Source organism: Phyllobates terribilis, unplaced genomic scaffold, assembly GCF_046119375.1.
Source record: "Phyllobates terribilis strain yellow unplaced genomic scaffold, ASM4611937v1 Scaffold_8__6_contigs__length_399053987, whole genome shotgun sequence".
NCBI lineage: Eukaryota > Metazoa > Chordata > Amphibia > Anura > Dendrobatidae > Phyllobates > Phyllobates terribilis.
The window spans coordinates 278,114,481-278,133,843 of NW_027362768.1; the positions used below are offsets into that span (position 1 = coordinate 278,114,481).

A 19,363-nucleotide genomic window follows, 5' to 3' on the forward strand; every position below is an offset into this window, starting at 1 on the left:
AGGCCGGGGTACTTCTTTTTCTGCTGTGATTGTGGTACAGCTGTGATCGTAGAAAAAAAAAAAAGGCAGCGCATTTCAGGCCCATTTAGATCTTGAACAAATGGTGGTTATAGCGCTCGTTCGCCTATTATAGGCTTATGCTGGCAATCGCCTGACAAATCAGCAAAACTCTTGTTTGTCAGGTGATTTTATTGCCAATCCAATCATCGTCCATGGCAGCACTACTGTGTAAACAGGAGATGTGCTGCTGCTAACAAGATGGTGTATGAGCACAGAACAAACATATTGCCAATCGTTCTGTGAATACAATTCAGGCCGGCCTGTGTAAACCAAGCCGATCAGCGGTTGTTTAACAGCTGCAAACTGGTCGTCTAAATGGATCCTTCCGATGGAGCTTCTGGGTAATTACTGGTGCATTTTATCTTTTAGGCCAGCGTACCGTTTGACCATCTTGGAAAATGAAGGCCGTCACTGGACCAATGTTTGCTTAGGTGAGATCTCGTTAAATCTCTCACAAAATTACCATGGAAATGATGAGAAAAATGTGGATTGCGGTGCTGTAACTTTAAGGGGAAAAAAAACTATCCAACTGGTGGCAACATTGTGTACTGGGCGCGCTGTCACTGGGCGCGCTGTCACGGACTCCATCTCCATGTTTCTTTCCAAACACATGAATGGATCTGTGGAGAGGTAGAGAAGATCTTTCATATTAGAGAGATTGGAGAATCTTTAATTCATTCCTATTATTAGCAAGAAATATTGAGCTGTCACTCAGGCTGAGCATACAACCATGGGCATATGCATTAGGCTTCAATTCAATGCCTAATCGGAGGACGGAGCCATTCTTTGTAGTCTTCCCATATCCTCGTGACGTGCGATATTGTCTCTCTATCCATTACCATGCAAATTGGATTCTCTAGTAAAGCATCCAGGAAGCTATTAATTTTGAGGCCATATAGTATCACTCCATTGAGCATCTGATGATGATGGAAATTAAATTGACTTTATGAAAAAAATGGAGGTTGACCTTTCTAGTAAGTTTTTAGTTTTTGCAGCCTGAGCATCTCTGCTTCTATAAATGTATGAGTGCCTGGCGTCTGACTGCTCCATCAGTCTCCATAATGTTGGTTACTGGTGTAAATGAGTGGTAGTGTCCATTCCTTTCTATGGGTCAATGACCAAAGTAATTTGATTCGCCCGTTCTTGGGCGACTCAAATACAAAACATAACTGCTGTAGGTGGTGTTTGGTAATGGCAAATGGTGGTACTCACTCCCCTTCTATGCAAAATCATATGGATCCTTCTTGGCTCTGAAAAGAAAACTCCCCTAAAAAGTCCAACTATTTAATTAGCAAAGTTCTTAAAAAGAATAAATTCCCAATAAGCATACGAAGCAGGTATAGTACAGAAAACTGATGAATGTGTGACAGATACAGCTAGTGATAGATCATATATTTTACTTGTATGGCGCCATTAATTCCACAGCGGTTTATAGACCTCCTCTCTGTCCCCATTGGGGCTCATAATTTAAGTTCCCTATTAGTATGTCTTTGTAGTGTAGGAGGAAACCCACGCAAACATATGGAGAACATATTTTGCAACATCTGCAAGGAGTTTGTAGTAATGCTAACCACCCTATAGGTGAATTATGCAGTCGTGTATCACCAAAGCCAACAGTAACCCAACTATCATGGATAGCAGGTGGATCAATCACAGATTAATAACTGTCCCTAATTATCCTTGTTCTCATATGCCTTCCTGAGGTGCCACGATGCCTGGATGGTGGTGCCATCCTGGTGTCATTGCTATGTATGTGTCACTTCACTATATCCTCATAATTAACCTAGATGGTATAGAGGGAAAGGCTTTGGGGCCAAGGAGTATGGATCAAAATTGAAGGGATTCTGCCTATATTTCCATGTGAGCCAACAAAGACAGTAAGTTACCTAAGTGCCATCTTGTAGCCCTTATTGTATATCTTCATGGCAGCTGATACGCCAAATTGCTGTGAGGAAGAGGACTTGAACTCTAGCGCCACCTATTGGACGTAGCAATCCTACAAGTCATTAAATATGACTTGGGATAAAAGATAATGACTTGTAGGATTGCTACTTCCAATAGGTGGCGCTAGAGTTCAAGTCCTCTTCCTCTCTGAAGAGTCCATTTCCATATTTAATTTCCCAGAGGAGCATGCAAGGCATTTAAGTCTCCTCATACTGGCATGCTAGACCTGGCATGTCACTCTCCACAAGGAGAAACCTTACCCCTTAGATCCCACATAGAATATGGTACGATATACTAATTACTGTATAGTAATTACATTCGGGTACCTAAGCGAACTATTGATGCTGTTTTTCGGTGGAGGTTTGGGTGTCTTTGGATTTTAGGGTCCCTTTAGGGAGAGATGACTGAAGAGGGAGCACCTTCTTGCATTTTATATTGGCCCTTGGTCAAGCATGCATATGAGAACAGGGATAATTAGGGACCATCTTATTAATTTGTGACTTGGTCCACCTGCTATGTACGTTATCTTTGGTGACAGTCGGGTTTGGTGATGCCTGGCTGCGTAACTCACCTGTAAGTAGTATATCACTCTAGCTGTATGTGTCACACATCTACCACCAACCTTCCATGGTATACCTGTTCCATAGGCTCATTTACCTTTTCTTTTTTTTTTCCCTCAATTTTTAATTCCAATGTGTGATAATTGGGGAATTTATTCTTTTTAATATGCAATTTTTTTTTTTTTTCTGTATTTTTAGGGAACGATTTTGATAAAATTTTCTCAATGCCACATGACTTTTAGGTCTTAGAAAAAAAAAACTGCAATGCTTCATAGTATGGGGCCTGATGTATGCCATGAGTATAGGTATTTTTAAAGCCATGTATGGGATACGAGTGGGTTCCTAATGTCCCATTCCGATCTCGTCGTTGGCCTTATGTATAGATCCTACACGTTCTTGCGCTTGTGTGATGTTGTAATTTATTAACACTTGTTCTTTTCTTTTTCTTTTTCCAGTGTCTTCACTGTATTTCATTTTTCTTTTAAAGACGACAAAATTTACATTTTTTTTTTTAAACTTTTTATTTTCTGCCAATGAGGAGAGCCGCGCAGAAGATGCTGGTTCCAGCAGCGCAGACACAAGAACTTGTGCGTCGAGGAGGGATTTGCCTCTCCCCTTTCCTTACCGACATACTGGCAGTCTGGGGACAGCAGATGTTCTTCCTGCTTCTTCTAAATCTGAACACTACATATAGATATATACTGTATATATTCTTTTTATTTTTTAGCTTACTCCCCCCAAACCATCATCACCCCCCCCAAAAAAAAAAAAAAAAAACTTTAAACGTTACATTTTTCTAAATGTAAGATTTTAGCTGTACCTTTTTCTGTTTTCCTTTCACCTTTTAAAGATGAGAAGACTTAGCCAGTTGGGGGAAAAAAAAAAAGACTTGCGACTATTAGAAGACTGAAGCCTTTCCTTGGTACGGGAGCTGGGGTTGGGCTCCGTTCCCCTTCCAGGCACCACCTTAATTAACCACAGAAGGGATAAAAGGGGGCTCTACTGTCATTAAAGGTCCCTGTATATGTTGGGCTGGAGAGTAGCCTAATTTCTCATCCACAGTGGAGGCTTGGCTTGCTTTTAGTATGCACCTGCTCCAAAGAACCATGCCGATTTTGGAGAAGGTGGAGTAGCCTGACCGGTGGGCGATCCCAGCAGTTACTGGCTGTTTTATTTATAGGTTAATAGTATTTTAGTAGTAGGTTTATTGTTCGGTATCTCCCACTGTGGCTGCTAGTGGCTTGTGGTCTAATTCTTTTGAAACAAAAATAAAAAAAATTACCAATGCATATCCTTCTGCACCTCCCCCCTGCCCTTCTGCAGTGACGAGAAACTGAGACGGCTGCTTTTTGATTTTTATTTTTCTGATGAAGACTGTGAAGGTGCATACATTATTTTAGTGAGGGTTGTGAATGGTCCCGGATGGTGGGATACCGAATGTTGGATCTCCTATTTCTCACCCGTGACCTGGACAATCTCCATCTGTACCACCAGATGGCGCCATGTATCTTCGAACTCTGACACGCCCTCCAAACGGTTTCAATAGTTAACAATGTTTTGGTTTCCTAATTTATTTACTATATATATTATCGTTTTCATTTTTATTTCTGGTAAGTTTTATTACTTTATAATTTAAAAAAAAAAAGTGGAAAAAAAAAATCCTATTTTGGGGGGGAGGGGAGACACACAACTTTTTGGGGGGTTTTTTGTACTTCCTGTGTAAATATAGACTTTTTCAGCTTTAATGTGTTTGTTAATTTGAGGTAATAAAGTAGAAAATTGATAAAGTGATGAAAAGGTGTCTTGACTTATTTTCTGATTTAACAACTGTTTGGGGAGAACCGGACAAATATCACCCCTGATCTATATGCTATGTATCTATATATTCATGGCAGAAAGTGTTGGAACCCTTGAAATTGTTCCAGAAAATGAAGTATTTCTCCTAGAAAATTATTGAAATTACACATGTTTTGTTATACACGTTTATTTCCTTTGTGGGTATTGGAAAAACACAAAAAAAAAGAGGGAAAAAAAGGTAAATTGGACATAATTTTAGACAACCACAAAAATGGGCCGGACAAAATTGTTGGCACCTTTACAAAATTGTGGTTTAAACAAATTTGTTTCAAGTATGTGACGCTTGTTCAAACTCGCCTGTGGCAAGTAACAGGTGTGGGCAACATGAAAATCACACCTGAAAGTTTGAGAGAAAGGATTCAGTATAATGTGTTTATCATTTAATCCTCTGTTCTTTTTCAATTTTCAGTCAAGTGGGCGGTCCTATTAGTGACTGTTAGCTCTCTATGTATAAGACCACCCACTTAACCAAAAATTTACAAAGAGCTGAGGATTAAATGATTATACTGAATCTTTTCTTACAAACTCTTAAAAATCTACTCTGCTCCCCCTGATCTATAACCTGCTGCCTGCAGGTGACAGTTTCCCTTTTAAGAATGCATCAAAAATGCATGAGCAAAAGAAAAAAAAATAGTCTAGTAAGCAAAAAAAAAAAAACTGACATAAGCAAAGGAACAATGACCAAATTCCAAATTTTAAAAATGAATACAAGATATTGGTTGACTTCACCTACAAGTCTTCCTCTTGCCTGGTGGTTACTCCACATGTGCGCCGCTGTCCTGTTAAATTTAGAATAGTCCATATCTACTGACTGCCAGCGATATGAAATCAGCTGGGGTGTCACGCTGAGAAAACCAAGGAGAAGTGTTTTTGGTGTTCTTGTCACATGTGTACTCTGAGGACATGGTGTTGTGCATGTGCGTCTAAGCACAAAGGCATCGCTATTTTTAAACCCCTCCTGTCACTACATGCCGGCTGAGCTGTACGTCTTTTCCATATCTGGTCTGCGGGACCAGAGACCATTCAGTAATAAAATTAAGTCTATAAAATAAAATAAAAAATAAGAGAAAATAAAGATTTTGTTAGAATGTATTAATTTACCCCCCTTCCCCTTGTGTGTATTTTTTTTTTTAAGTGGGTGTGCTTCAACAAAAATACTTTTGAGTGTCTTTCAAAAAGACGTCTCGAAGGAGAGGACCATTTTTCAGGGGTTTTCCTCTAAGAAAGAGAGAACCTAAAGAGATGAACTGGAATATAAATTGGTGCGCATGCAGCATGTAAGCACATGTTCACACTGGTCACTAAACAGATAAAAACATAAACAAATACCCTACATTAAACAGCAATAGTGCATGAAAATAACAGTGTGCTTAGTTAACAATTTTTAAAATGTAAAAAGCCATCCCACCACGTCACGGTGACCCTATTCGGGACGGCGATTTTGCATTTATTTTTTTTTCATCAAAATAGTTAACTATGCAAACTCTGTTATTTTCATGCACTAATGCGGTTTATTTACTACAGGGTATTTGCTTATGTTTTTATCTTGGGTTTTCCTCTAAGAAGACAGTCAATACTTAACAATAAAAGTCAATGGGAAGGCAAAAAAAACAGCCCAGGTGTAGTGTTGGGCGTTTTTGCAAGCATTTCTGCTTCGAAAACCACAAAAGTTTTATTCATTGATGAATGGATGTCAAAACTCCCCCCAAAAAATAAACCAAGTTTACAGAAAATGTTACCAAAAACTATATATTTACTGATATGAACAATTATGAGTCCAACATCTATTTGCAGATTTACCAATACAAACTGTACACATTGTAAAATAGATCTTAGACCTGCATTGATGCATTTACTTTGGTAATCAATGTCAAAATACCAGTATACTTTTATATGAAGGTTTAAACTCTATCCCCTTTCATGATCTCCTTTCTGCTGAGATCTCATGCTTCTCAGTGCAACCTTCAGCTGTCAGTCAGGCTGGGTGGAGACTGAATAAATTTGGACCCGTGAGCACTCTAATTCTATAGCTGGACTCCTAAAATGCTAATCTCAATATCGGGATTAAACAGGTGTGACATGGATTCTCAAAGTAAATACACCAGTCTCCTCAGGTTTGAGAACTCATTAATAATGCATACTGTTTGCATTGTGAAATCTGATATCAGCAAATCGATGTTGGGCGCAGTATGTTTTTTTTTTTGTTTTTTTTTGCAGAATTTGTTATATATACAAAAGCTCATAACAAGACTGAATTGTGTGAATCCACCCCAATGGGTCAACTGAAGCAACCTAAGGGTTCATACATGTAACCAGGGCCGGGACAAGGTAATTTGGTGCCCTAGACAGATTAAGTCGATGGCAGACACAACCGCCATGAATTCTGAGACCCCAAGAAAAGGAATGGGTCAGAGACTTAAGATAACAAGATCCCTAACTCACTCCCCCAATGCAACCCCCGCTCCGATGGGTCCGGTAACAAACGCTGATGACCACTTCCACTAGATTTGTTACCTTTTTCACAAAAAAATACCAGCAAAAGTTAAAAAAAAAAAAAAAAAAATGTACTTTAGGGGTGAAACTCAAAAAGGAGTGCAATTTCAAAGTTGGATATAGAATCATTCATTTTTTGTGGAACATTTAATCAATAAGACGAAGAAATAGAGATATTCATCCCTGACATCCTATATTTGAAATGTCAGACCCAAGGATAGTCATGGAATCAAATATAGCTTAACTATAATGAGGGCCGTTTGGTTTCAATTAAGGTATCCAGCATTTGGCGGGTACCCGAATAGAAACTAAACAGGCCCCATAATAGATAAAGGGATATGTATGATGATTTTTGCATCCATCATGGGACAAATACAGTTTCCAACAAAACTGATGGTGGTTCTGGTGCTGTATTCCTGTACCGATAGTGCATGAATATGTCACCAGAATCACTATCGGTACAGGAATACAGCACCAGAACCTCCATCACTACATGAATACATCACCAGAGCCATCAGAAGTACATGAATACAGCACCAGAACAACAATCACTATATTAATGTCACCAGAACCACCGTTAGTGCATGAATATGTCACCAGAAACAGAATCAATGGTTCTAGTGACATTAATATAGTGATTGTAGTTCTGGTGCTGTATTCATGTACTTCTGATGGCTCTGGTGATGTATTCATGTAGTGATGATGGTTCTGGTGCTGTATTCATCACTAGAACCATCATCAGTACATGGATACAAAACCAAAATCATCAGTACACCAGAACAACTATCATTAGATTGTGTCACCAAACTAAAGGCCCCGTCACACATAACGAGATCGCTAGCGAGATCGTTGATACGTCACGTTTTTTGTGACGCAATAGTGATCTTGCTAGCGATCTTGTTATGTCTGACAAGTAGCAACGATCAGACCCCTGCTGTGAGATCGCTGATCATTACAAAGCTTCCTGGACCATTCCTGGGTCGTTGTCCTCCCGCTGGGCAGTGTGCATCGCTGTATTTGACACCTTATCAACGACCTCGTTAGCGATTCAGAACTGAGACACGTAGGCGTGCATAAATTGGACTTTTCCGCGCCCCTCGTCCCCGATTGGTGGTCGCTACAGCGTTCTCATTTTCCGCCGTGCATAAAGAAGGCAACAGAATAGCGATTCCATCCTTTGTTTCTGACCTCGTGCTGGATTGCAGATCCTAGCAGAATTCTCCGGGCTGTTGATATCCGTTCATTCGACTGAGTCCTGATTTTGCGTAATTTTATGCGCGCCTTTGTGACACAGTACAGTCCCTATTAAGGTGTGGATCGTTGAAATAGCTGCTGTGTGAAAGCGTCCCAACGACCGCCGAGATCGTTGGTTAGATCGCTGGGGCTGCCTAAATCGTTGGGAAGTTCTGCATGTTTGACAGCTCCCCAGCGATCACGAAACGACTCTCCAGAATTGAGTGATTCCATAATTTATTCCCTCTGCTTGGTCTGAAAAAAAATTACCCTTACTGAGTACCACATTTTTAATCTTGATTTCTTTTAGTGTTTCTTAAAGCCCTAAAGTTGCCATTTGAAATGCCTTTAGTTTTGAGCCATGTCTGTGATCTGCTTTTTTTCAACAACATTAAACAACTGAATGAACATCCTCCGAGCCCGGTGATTCCATAATTTTTGCCAGGGGTTGTATAACCCACCCCACTGTCTGCCATTATCAGTTATAACCACCACATCGTCCACCCCTATGAACCATGACCTATATTGCGGCTTGATTTTTTTGTAGGACTAGTTGTACCTTCTGAATGACACCATTCATTTTACCACATAGTACACTGGAAAAGATTTACAATTTCAATTGCACTGAAAATTGCAAAAAACAATATCGGCAATACTGACATTGTTTTTACATCATACATTGTGTGGTAAAAGTAACCTGGAAGTATGATTCTCCTTATCAGTATGATTACGGCGATACCAAACTAGTCCAGTGTTTTTTTTTATTATTTTAGTGATAAAAAATATTGGAAATTTGCAAAAAAAAATAATAAAAATGAAAAATTTGGGGGGGATTATCTAGCCATTTTCCAAGACCTATAATGTTTTTATTTTTTGATCAATGAAGCTTATTTTTTTGCGGGACAAGATGACATTTTTATTGATACCATTTTGGAATAGATACAACATTTTCCGTGTTTTTTTTTTGCGGTGTTGCAGTGGCAAAAAACTTCCAATTTTGGAGTTTTAATTTTTTTTTTCTGTTTATGGTGCTTATCGGGTTAGTTATTTTGATAGATCTGACTTTACTGGAAACAGCGACAACATGTGTGTATTTTTTTTAATTATCTTTTTAATGGGGAAAAGAGGGGTGAGTTTAACTTTTCATTTTTTTTTACAACTTTTTTTCACTTTTTATTGTATTTATTAGTCCCCTTAGGTGACTTGAACCTGCGATATCCTGATCTCTTCTACTATATATCATGTACGGTTATGTACGGTATATAGCAAAGATCACTGTCTCCATTGAAGTCGGGGCACAGGTTGGGTTTCAAAGGAGTTCTGTGATAAAAGGCATGCGGGTCTTCAGCAGACCCCCCCAGTTGTCGTACCAACCCATCGACGCCCCATGTTCACGTCATCGTAGCACAGATGGGCACACAATCATGCGCCACCATGCAGGTGCACTGGTAATACAGCTGTCAAGAGATTGACAGCGGCATTTAACAGGCTAACAGCCATGGCGCTCTGCTCTACCCGGCTGTTAGAGGCAGATCCTGCTGGGTATTGGGTGGGCCACTCATCCTGTAAGCCCGCTCCATACACCAGCTACTGACTTGTGCCGTATACGTACGGCAGATGTCAGTAAGGAGTTAAAGTCAGTCAAACATACTGATCTGGGGCCAGCTGACCATCTCATGTGTATTTGGGTCTTCAGCCAACAGATGGCGCCAGCGAGACAAGGCTTGGGTATTTTAAATTTAAAGAGCAGCTACTATTCTATTCTTTTTTGTTAAATAACAGGTGCCTAATGTGTAACAAATGGGGGATGAGTCTTGAGACCCCACCAATTGCTCAGCAGACACGAGCCCTGAGCTCCTCTATGAGCCTGTGCACACGCAGTATACAGCCTCAATAGAAACTTTGAGCTTGTACAGAGAGGATTACAGACTCCTAGACTTTCTATTCAGCCTGTGCAGCGATCTGTGCATTATGTTGTGCCTGAGTAGCTGCGCACTCCAGAATAGCTTTTTGGGTGATTAGTGGGGTCTCTGGATGTAGACCACCACCGATCTGCTAACCAGCAGGAGCTGTGCGCGTTACCTGCCGACCATGCACACATCTCAGGTGTTTGGGGTTGCAAAACCATTGACAGCACTGCCCTCCAATATGGAATTGAGCGACATCAGATTAACACACTTAAAGGGGGTGTCCAGTAAAGAAAACTCTGCAGTCACTGTGTCTGCAGGCTGCTGAATCCTGGCGTGTGTGATGTGCGCACTGTCATGATTCACCTGTAGTCTCAGTCATGTATGTGATCTGCATATTTGTGGTCACGTACCCACTAGATAGTCCTCAGCTAGAACAATGAAAAGTGCAGGCATTGTCAGCACGTGACTGCAAGTATGTAAATCAGATCAACAGGGCCACTGGACCACCCACACTACAGGTAATACTGGGGAATCGTGTGTGCACCATGCATCTTGTAAGGATTCAGCTGTCTGCAGCCACACAGAGCGATGGCAGACTTTCCTACGTAGCCCGGACTATCCCTTTGAGCTCCTGATCCTTTTGTCCTCCCTGGAGATAAGCAGTCACAGAGGAGTCATGTAGAGAGCGCTCCCAAAACACAACACACAAAATCAAATGAACCTTCCCATCCGTTACTCTGGGAAAACGACTTGCTGTTCATATGTTCAGGCATTTGTGTATCTTTTTAACCCCTTCATGACTTATGATGTTTAGGTATGTCATAGGTCGTGTCCCTGTACTTGATGCAGGCTCTGGCTCTGAGCCCGCATCTTTCCTGACACATGACAGCTGATTTGATCAACTGTCACGTGCCCCTAACAGCCGTGGGTGGAATCGCGATCCACCCATGGCTGTTAACATGCTGTCAATACGCCCAATGACGCCCCTGTCACGTGATCGTAGGGCGCCAATGGGTTACAGCCAGGGGTCTACAGAAGACCCCTTGCTTGTCATTGCAGATCTATGAACACTGGCCCGTGGCCGGCACTTATAGGAGATGATTATTTCTGCTATGTGTAGCACAAGTGGTCAGATGATCGCAGCTTCTGATTGCAACTTCAAGTCTCCTAAGGGGACTATTGAAGCCAGTAAAAAGTAGAACAAAAAGTTTTAAAAAATATTAAAAAAATAAAAAATATATAACAGTTCAAATCACCCCCCTTTTGCCCCATTCAAAATAAAATAATTAAAAAAATACACATTTCGTATAGCTGCATTCAGAAACGCCCGATCTATCAAAATATAAACTAAATTAATCCGATCGGTAAACGGAGTAATGAGAAGAAAAAATTTTAAAAGTCAAAACCCCAGAATTTACGTTTTTTTGGTAGCCACAACATTGCAATAAAATGTAATAACAGGCAATCAAAATATTGTATGTACCTCAAAATAATATCAAGAAAAACATCAGCTCGGCGCGCAAAAAATAAGCCCTCACCCGGCCCCAGATACTGAAAAATGGAGACGCTACAGGTCTCGAAATATGGCACCATTTTTTTTATTATTACAAACTTTGGATTAGTTTCACCACTTAAATGAAAAATAACCTATATATGTTTGGTATCTGCGTACTTGTACTGACCTGGGGAACCGTAATGGCAGGTCAGATTTAGCATTTAGTGAACATGGTAAATAAATTTAAAAAAAAAACTATTGTGGAATTGCACTTTTTTTTTTGCAATTTCACCGCATTTGGAATTTTTTTCCCCATCTTCCAGTACACTATATTGTACAATCAATGCAGTCGTTCAAAAGTACAACTCGCACCGCAAAAAACAAGCCCTCACATGGCCATACTGACAGAAAAATAAAAAAGTTATGGCTCTGGTAAGAAGGGGAGCAAAAAATGCAAAATCGTGAAGGGGTTAAAAGGGAGGAAAGAAATTCTTCTGCAAGTAGGATAAAATGAATGAAGTATGATGGTTAAAACTGGGCGTGCTGCTGAGTAGAGAATGCTGCTCCATTGATGCGTTTCGAGACTGGACCAGACCCTTTGTCAAAAACAACTTCCTGAAACGCGTCAAACTACTTGGGTGCCGCCCTGGTGTTTGGAGCAGGCATTCCTTATTCAGTAGCACGGCTACTTTCAGCTGTCATCCTCCTTCATTCATTCATTCATATTAACAATTGGGCATCTTTATGAGAGGTTTGTGAGCCTTCAAGCTTTTTTTTAAAAAAAATGCTTGCATTTTATTGTTTCCTGGTTGTCAAAAACATCTGAAAATCACCTTAAAGGGGTTCTCCGGCCTTAGGCTACAAGTCTGCAATCATTCTATGTGACTACAGACTTGTGAATCCTCACATCACACGTACTGAGCGCGGTGATGATTCTCCAGCTCCAGGAGCGGGCGGTCATGTGACCGCAAGTATGTGATTTGCATTCATACGGTCACATGCTGGCTAGATGTGCGTGGCCTCACTGAATGCAAGTGTACTGAGCGAAGCCGGACACATCTAGTCGGAATGTGTCCGGAATTATGCAAATCACATACTTGTGGTCACATGACTGCCCGCTCCCAGTGTGTGATATGTGAGGACTCACAAGTCTGTAGTTACATAGTGACCGCAGACTTATACCTTAAGCCCGGACAACCCCTTTAAAAATAAGTTTACTGAAAATGTTACCAAAATGGTAACAAAAAAGACAAGAAATTTTCATTGCCAAGGAGCGACTCCTGAAGTGTCTTCTGCTTAAAAAATAGGATGTTTTGTACTGTAATAAAAAAGTGTAGTGTGAACATCCCCCTACTGATGACTAGTAATGAAGGCACAGAGCTACATCAAGTGCGACATCTCCCCTTCACAACCTTCATGTGTGTGGAGTCGGAGCAATTGTGGTGTTAGGCTATGTGCCCACGATGCAGAAATGCTGCATATTTTTTCTGCTTCTCCCTGGCAGGAAAAATCAATGCAGATTTTACATGCGTTTTTCCTGCCAGGTAGAAGCGTTTGTCAAGCGTTTTTGCAGCATTTCTGCATGCGGGTTGTCAAGTGCTTTTCAAGAGATTATAGCATCACTTGGAAAAGTGCTTGACATCTTGGTCACACTATATATGACAACCAGCATGGATTTATATAGTGTGACCAAGTTAGTTAAAAAAAAAGAATAAGAATGGTAAAAAATAAAGATTATACTTACCTTCTGATGTCCCCTGGCCTCCTCAGCGATTCGTGCGGTGTATTGGGCGGCTCGCGGTGGTGTGAGGACCTGCGATGACGTCATTGAGTCATGTGACAGGTCACGCGACCGCCGATGTCAGCAGTCGCGTGACCTGTCACATGACTAAATGACGTCATGTCAGGTCCTCACACCACCGCGAGCCGCCCAATACACCGCACGCATCGCTGTGGAGGCGGGGGACATCGGAAGGTGAGTATAATGTTTATTTTTTATTTTAAATTCTTTTTTTTTTTTTATACAGTTTCTATGGTACCCAGGTCTGCATGAGAGTCTCCTCTCCTCCAGACCCGGTTACCATCCGCACATTGAAACGCTTCATATCTGTGTGTGCAAATGTGCTGACATTATGCGTTTCAATGCAAGTCAATGGCGGCGATTACGCTGCATGTCCACAAAATTAATGGACATGCTGCGGATTTTTCCGCAATGATAATCCACAGCGGAAATTTCCGCAGCATGTGCACAGCACATGCGGATTATCATTGGGGGCCATGGGGCATGTATTACCAAGTGTTTTTTAAGCGTTTTCACTGCAGAAATTCCGCTGCAAAAAACGCTTGAAAAACGCATAGTGGGCACACAGCCTTAGGACCCCTCACACTTGTGGTCGGGCATAACTTAGACCCTAATATGTCCGGTCACTGTTATTACTAATAGGAAAGCTGTTGCCCTTAGCAACCAATCACAGCACAGCTTTCTATCTTCATGAATAACATACAGAATGAAAGCTGGGCTGGGATTGGTCGCTAGGGGCAACAAGACCATTTAAAAACACCCGCCCCCATTATTCATACGGAAAAAACACAGGCCAGATGGGGGTGTTTCTGCGTCACACGCACGACTGTCGCACGTTACTAATAGCTACAATGACGTGCCGGCTGCTTCCCATACGTCTAATAAGTGCAGTTACCCCTGTCATCCCGTCGTCCTGCCACATAACCACATAACTGTCCTCTAGTCACGGGCAGGCGGGCACAGACACAGCAACGTGCACATCCCTTTAAATAGAAACTGACGTCACTCAGTGACCGCGCCCTCCAGTGCGGGTGGGCGGAGACTGCAGGGAAGCAATGATGTCCGCACTTCTCCGTCTTCCCTGACGTCGCCGTGTACACAGAGCCAGGCAGGCTCGGGCTGTGGGATGCCAGCTTGCGGCGCATGCGCGGAATAGCGGATCTGGAGCCGCACATCACACACAGCTGCTGGCTCCTGTACGCACTGTTCGTGGCCGGTACCGCAGTGCGATTAACGCCGGGTGTGAGGGTCGCCGCTGCAGACGGTGAGGACGTACTGGAGCTGTAGTGCGGGCTCAGGTGAGGGAGCGGTGCGGGGACGGTCACTGATTGGCTGCTCCTTTCACGCGACCTGTTGGCGCTTATATTTGGGGTCTCGCGGAGCCGGGGTGTCCCGGATACTGCGCTGTGATTGGCTGGCGGTGTGCGGGGGGCCTAGTCCGGGGTCACACCCCTCCACCTCACCTGACAGGAGGAGCCCTGTGGACGAGCTGCCACCCACAGTGTGAGGAGCCCCTTGGGGAATGATGTGCCATGGTGAGCACTGAGGGCACCACACTGGGGGGGCTTCCTGGCCGCTCACCTCCCACATCATCCTGGCTGTTACTGCCCTCACCACCCACAGCCAGCCATAACTAATGTCCAGATTCTCCTGGTTTGTATCCCACCATCCACTTCTTTTCAACACTGATTTATCTCCATTCTACCTGCACTTCAGGTGCTGGAGCTGCCACCCCACTTTCACTTTCCTATGCCTTTACAACGGGCAGTGGACAACAGGTTAGAAGGGAGCCCCTTAGTGGCAGCCGTTTTGGAGGGATTTTTAAGAGCTAAGACGTCATAATGTTAAGATATATAACCTGCAAATCACTTTATCATTTCGCCCATAATCGCAGGGAACATTCGGATTTTATTCCCGCGGAAACGATGCGTCATCCTGACTGCAGATCACATCTAATGAAAGGAAGCATGGACAAATCTCTCTGTAAGAGATCTCTGCAGACTGCGCCCCATCCTGGAAAGCTCCCGACACTGTCAGTCACCAGAGAGGGCGGTGGGGGCACATGGAAGAGCTGTGGATAGTGCTGAACAGCTCCGCTCTGCCAGGGGCACGTGGAAGAGCTGTGGATAGTGCTGAACAGCTCCGCTCTGCCAGGGGCACGTGGAAGAGCTGTGGATAGTGCTGAACAGCTCCGCTCTGCCAGGGGCACGTGGAAGAGCTGTGGATAGTGCTGAACAGCTCCGCTCTGCCAGGGGCACGTGGAAGAGCTGTGGATAGTGCTGAACAGCTCCGCTCTGCCAGGGGCACGTGGAAGAGCTGTGGATAGTGCTGAACAGCTCCGCTCTGCCAGGGGCACGTGGAAGAGCTGTGGATAGTGCTGAACAGCTCCGCTCTGCCAGGGGCACGTGGAAGAGCTGTGGATAGTGCTGAACAGCTCCGCTCTGCCAGGGGCACGTGGAAGAGCTGTGGATAGTGCTGAACAGCTCCGCTCTGCCAGGGGCACGTGGAAGAGCTGTGGATAGTGCTGAACAGCTCCGCTCTGCCAGGGGCACGTGGAAGAGCTGTGGATAGTGCTGAACAGCTCCGCTCTGCCAGGGGCACGTGGAAGAGCTGTGGATAGTGCTGAACAGCTCCGCTCTGCCAGGGGCACGTGGAAGAGCTGTGGATAGTGCTGAACAGCTCCGCTCTGCCAGGGGCACGTGGAAGAGCTGTGGATAGTGCTGAACAGCTCCGCTCTGCCAGGGGCACGTGGAAGAGCTGTGGATAGTGCTGAACAGCTCCGCTCTGCCAGGGGCACGTGGAAGAGCTGTGGATAGTGCTGAACAGCTCCGCTCTGCCAGGGGCACGTGGAAGAGCTGTGGATAGTGCTGAACAGCTCCGCTCTGCCAGGGGCACGTGGAAGAGCTGTGGATAGCGCTGAACCGCTCCGCTCTGCCAGGGGCACGTGGAAGAGCTGTGGATAGCGCTGAACAGCTCCGCTCTGCCAGGGGCACGTGGAAGAGCTGTGGATAGCGCTGAACAGCTCCGCTCTGCCAGGGGCACGTGGAAGAGCTGTGGATAGCGCTGAACAGCTCCGCTCTGCCAGGGGCACGTGGAAGAGCTGTGGATAGCGCTGAACAGCTCCGCTCTGCCAGGGGCACGTGGAAGAGCTGTGGATAGCGCTGAACAGCTCCGCTCTGCCAGGGGCACGTGGAAGAGCTGTGGATAGCGCTGAACAGCTCCGCTCTGCCAGGGGCACGTGGAAGAGCTGTGGATAGCGCTGAACAGCTCCGCTCTGCCAGGGGCACGTGGAAGAGCTGTGGATAGCGCTGAACAGCTCCGCTCTGCCAGGGGCACGTGGAAGAGCTGTGGATAGCGCTGAACAGCTCCGCTCTGCCAGGGGCACGTGGAAGAGCTGTGGATAGTGCTGAACAGCTCCGCTCTGCCAGGGGCACAGGGGGCACATGGAAGAGCTGTGGATAGTGCTGAACGGCTCTGCTCTGCCAGGGGCACGTGCTACCCCCAGCCAGATTCGCACTATTCTTTAGATCCCTGTTCATAGATTTGCAAGTCATTTTCTAAGTTGACAAAATATATAAAGGGCTGGTCCGACATCAAATATTTTTTTTAAAAAAGCTTGGGATGTTTCTGTTCTTTAGTCACTCGCAGAGGCCTGTGATTGGCTGCAGTAGTTAAGAACTGAATGGGACGTCATCCAAGGCATATCTGATAGCGTCTTGTTCCCGACAGCTGCAGCCAATCGCAGACCTCGGCGATCACCAGACTGAAGTACGGGACGTCAGTGCTTGTAGTCCTGGCAGAGATCACCAGAGTGTCCTGTGCTGAAGCAGGTGGGGACAAGTGTGATCATTTAAAGTTAAACAGCCTTTTAAGCTTAATTTTTTTATTATTTGGTATTGGCTCTAACTTTATTTTTGTCTTTCTTTATATTTTTTCTGTTCTTAGGCATCCAGAACAGCTTTCCAGTGAGGGGCATACTTTGGCCCCCAGTAATGGGGCCTTGATGTACTTAGGACGCAGAATCTGCTCTCGGCAGGGCTAACTAATGCTGTTCTTGCTTTCTTTGTGGGAACTAACTGAGCAGCCAGAATTACAGGTAAGTTCCTCCAGGGACATGTCCTGGGCTCACACTGCATTCACCCAATTATATTGTTTTTTCATTCATTCCCCATTGATCACAATTTCTATAACCCGATCATCAGTTTGGTTATTTGCATGGCACCGGATCCTGCTTTTGTCTACCCTGATTACAATCCAGTATATCGGTCCCTGGGTCCCGTGCGGCTCTGGGTACATCCGTCCCCGGGTCCCGTGCGGCTCTGGGTACATCCGTCCCCGGGTCCACTGCGGCTCTGGGTACACCCTTCCCTTGTCCACCGCGGCTCTGGGTACATCCGTCCCCGGGTCCACTGCGGCTCTGGGTACATCCGTCCCCGGGTCCACTGCGGCTCTGGGTACATCCGTCCCCGGGTCCACTGCGGCTCTGGGTACATCCGTCCCCGGGTCCACTGCGGCTCTGGGTACATCCGTCCCCGGGCCCAGTGCGGCTCTGGGTACATCCGTCCCCGGGTCCACTGCGGCTCTGGGTACATCCGTCCCCGGGTCCACTGCGGCTCTGGGTACATCCGTCCCCGGGTCCACTGCGGCTCTGGGTACATCCGTCCCCGGGCCCAGTGCGGCTCTGGGTACATCCGTCCCCGGGCCCAGTGCGGCTCTGGGTACATCCGTCCCCGGGTCCAGTGCGGCTCTGGGTACATCCGTCCCCGGGTCCAGTGCTGCTCTGGGTACACCCGTCCCCGGGTCCAGTGCGGCTCTGGGTACATCCGTCCCCGGGTCCAGTGCGGCTCTGGGTACATCCGTCCCCGGGTCCAGTGCGGCTCTGGGTACATCCGTCCCCGGGTCCAGTGCGGCTCTGGGTACATCCGTCCCCGGGTCCAGTGCGGCTCTGGGTACATCCGTCCCCGGGTCCAGTGCGGCTCTGGGTACATCCGTCCCCGGGTCCACTGCGGCTCTGGGTACATCCGTCCCCGGGTCCACTGCGGCTCTGGGTACATCCGTCCCCGGGCCCAGTGCGGCTCACAATGTAAGTGCACAAATCCTCAGAGATTTCCTATGAGATGGAAGCAGTGTGTCCTTATGGAACAGTTTCTCCCTGTTGTCACAGCCCTGGACACATCCTTGTAGGAGGGTGCGCTGTGTATGTACTTCACATGACATTAGTGTCCCACAGGCTGTACTGTAAGTGACAACGTGCAGCATGGAGGACCCGACCTTGTGGGCTATAAAGGGACGGCTGCGGCTCCCAGCTCTCATTCTGATCAGAGGTCGTCACTTCCACCCTCTTCACTCCACAGGGATAATTTCAGGTTAGAAGAATACTAATCTCATGGCCTTGTGGAATTTAAGAGCCTATTCAATGCAAATGACCATTCCCCCCTGCTAAAATGTTCTGTGTATGAAGCTGCATTTACACTGCGAAATAATCATGAACACTTGTTTCACAATTATCTTGCCATGTAAACAGGCTGCCGATAAATGAGCAGAGCTCCCGTTCATCTGATGAAATGATCTTTTGTGCAGCATAAAAGATCTTCATTTCCGGAGGTGCATCATCCTGTTTTAACAGGGCTCACGCGGCCGAGAACTATGGCATGGCTCGCTTAGTGAGCTTCATTTTGGAGGGATTTTTCGGGGGTAAGACGTAATAATGTTAAACTATATAACCTGCAAATCACCTGCCCATAATCGCAGGGACCATTCGGATTTTATTCCTGCGGCCACAATACGTCGTCCTGACTGCAGATCGGATCCGATGGAAGGAATCCTGGGCAAATCTTTCTGTAAAAAATCTCTGCAGACTGCGCCCCATCCTGGAAAGCCGCTGGCACTGTCAGTCTCCAGAGAGGGCGGCGGGGGCTCATGAAAGAGCTGTGGATAGTGTGGAACAGCTCCGCTCTGCCAGTAGTGCAGGGGGCACATGAAAGAGGTGTGGATAGTGCGGAACAGCTCC

General features: G+C 45.2%; 2 protein-coding genes across 5 annotated transcripts in view; both read left to right on the forward strand.

Annotated features, from left to right (window-relative positions):
* CSNK1E (casein kinase 1 epsilon) overlaps positions 1–3,225 on the forward strand; it is a 51,828-nt gene extending 48,603 nt beyond the window's left edge. For both annotated transcript variants that reach the window (XM_073644277.1, XM_073644278.1), the window contains 2 exons: positions 430–491; positions 3,020–3,225. In XM_073644277.1, the coding sequence (XP_073500378.1) occupies positions 430–462 (33 nt within the window). In that variant the 3' untranslated portion in view covers positions 463–491; positions 3,020–3,225. The remainder of the gene's footprint in view (positions 1–429; positions 492–3,019) is intronic.
* Positions 3,226–14,360: 11,135 nt separating this feature from the next.
* The window catches only part of TMEM184B (transmembrane protein 184B), a 57,292-nt gene continuing 52,289 nt past the window's right edge, over positions 14,361–19,363 (forward strand). For 2 of the 3 annotated variants that reach the window (XM_073644279.1, XM_073644281.1), the window contains exons 1-2: positions 14,361–14,651; positions 17,299–17,449. In XM_073644279.1, coding sequence (XP_073500380.1) covers positions 17,399–17,449 — 51 coding nt within the window. In that variant the 5' untranslated portion in view covers positions 14,361–14,651; positions 17,299–17,398. The remainder of the gene's footprint in view (positions 14,652–17,298; positions 17,450–19,363) is intronic. The other variant, XM_073644280.1, reaches the window with a different exon arrangement.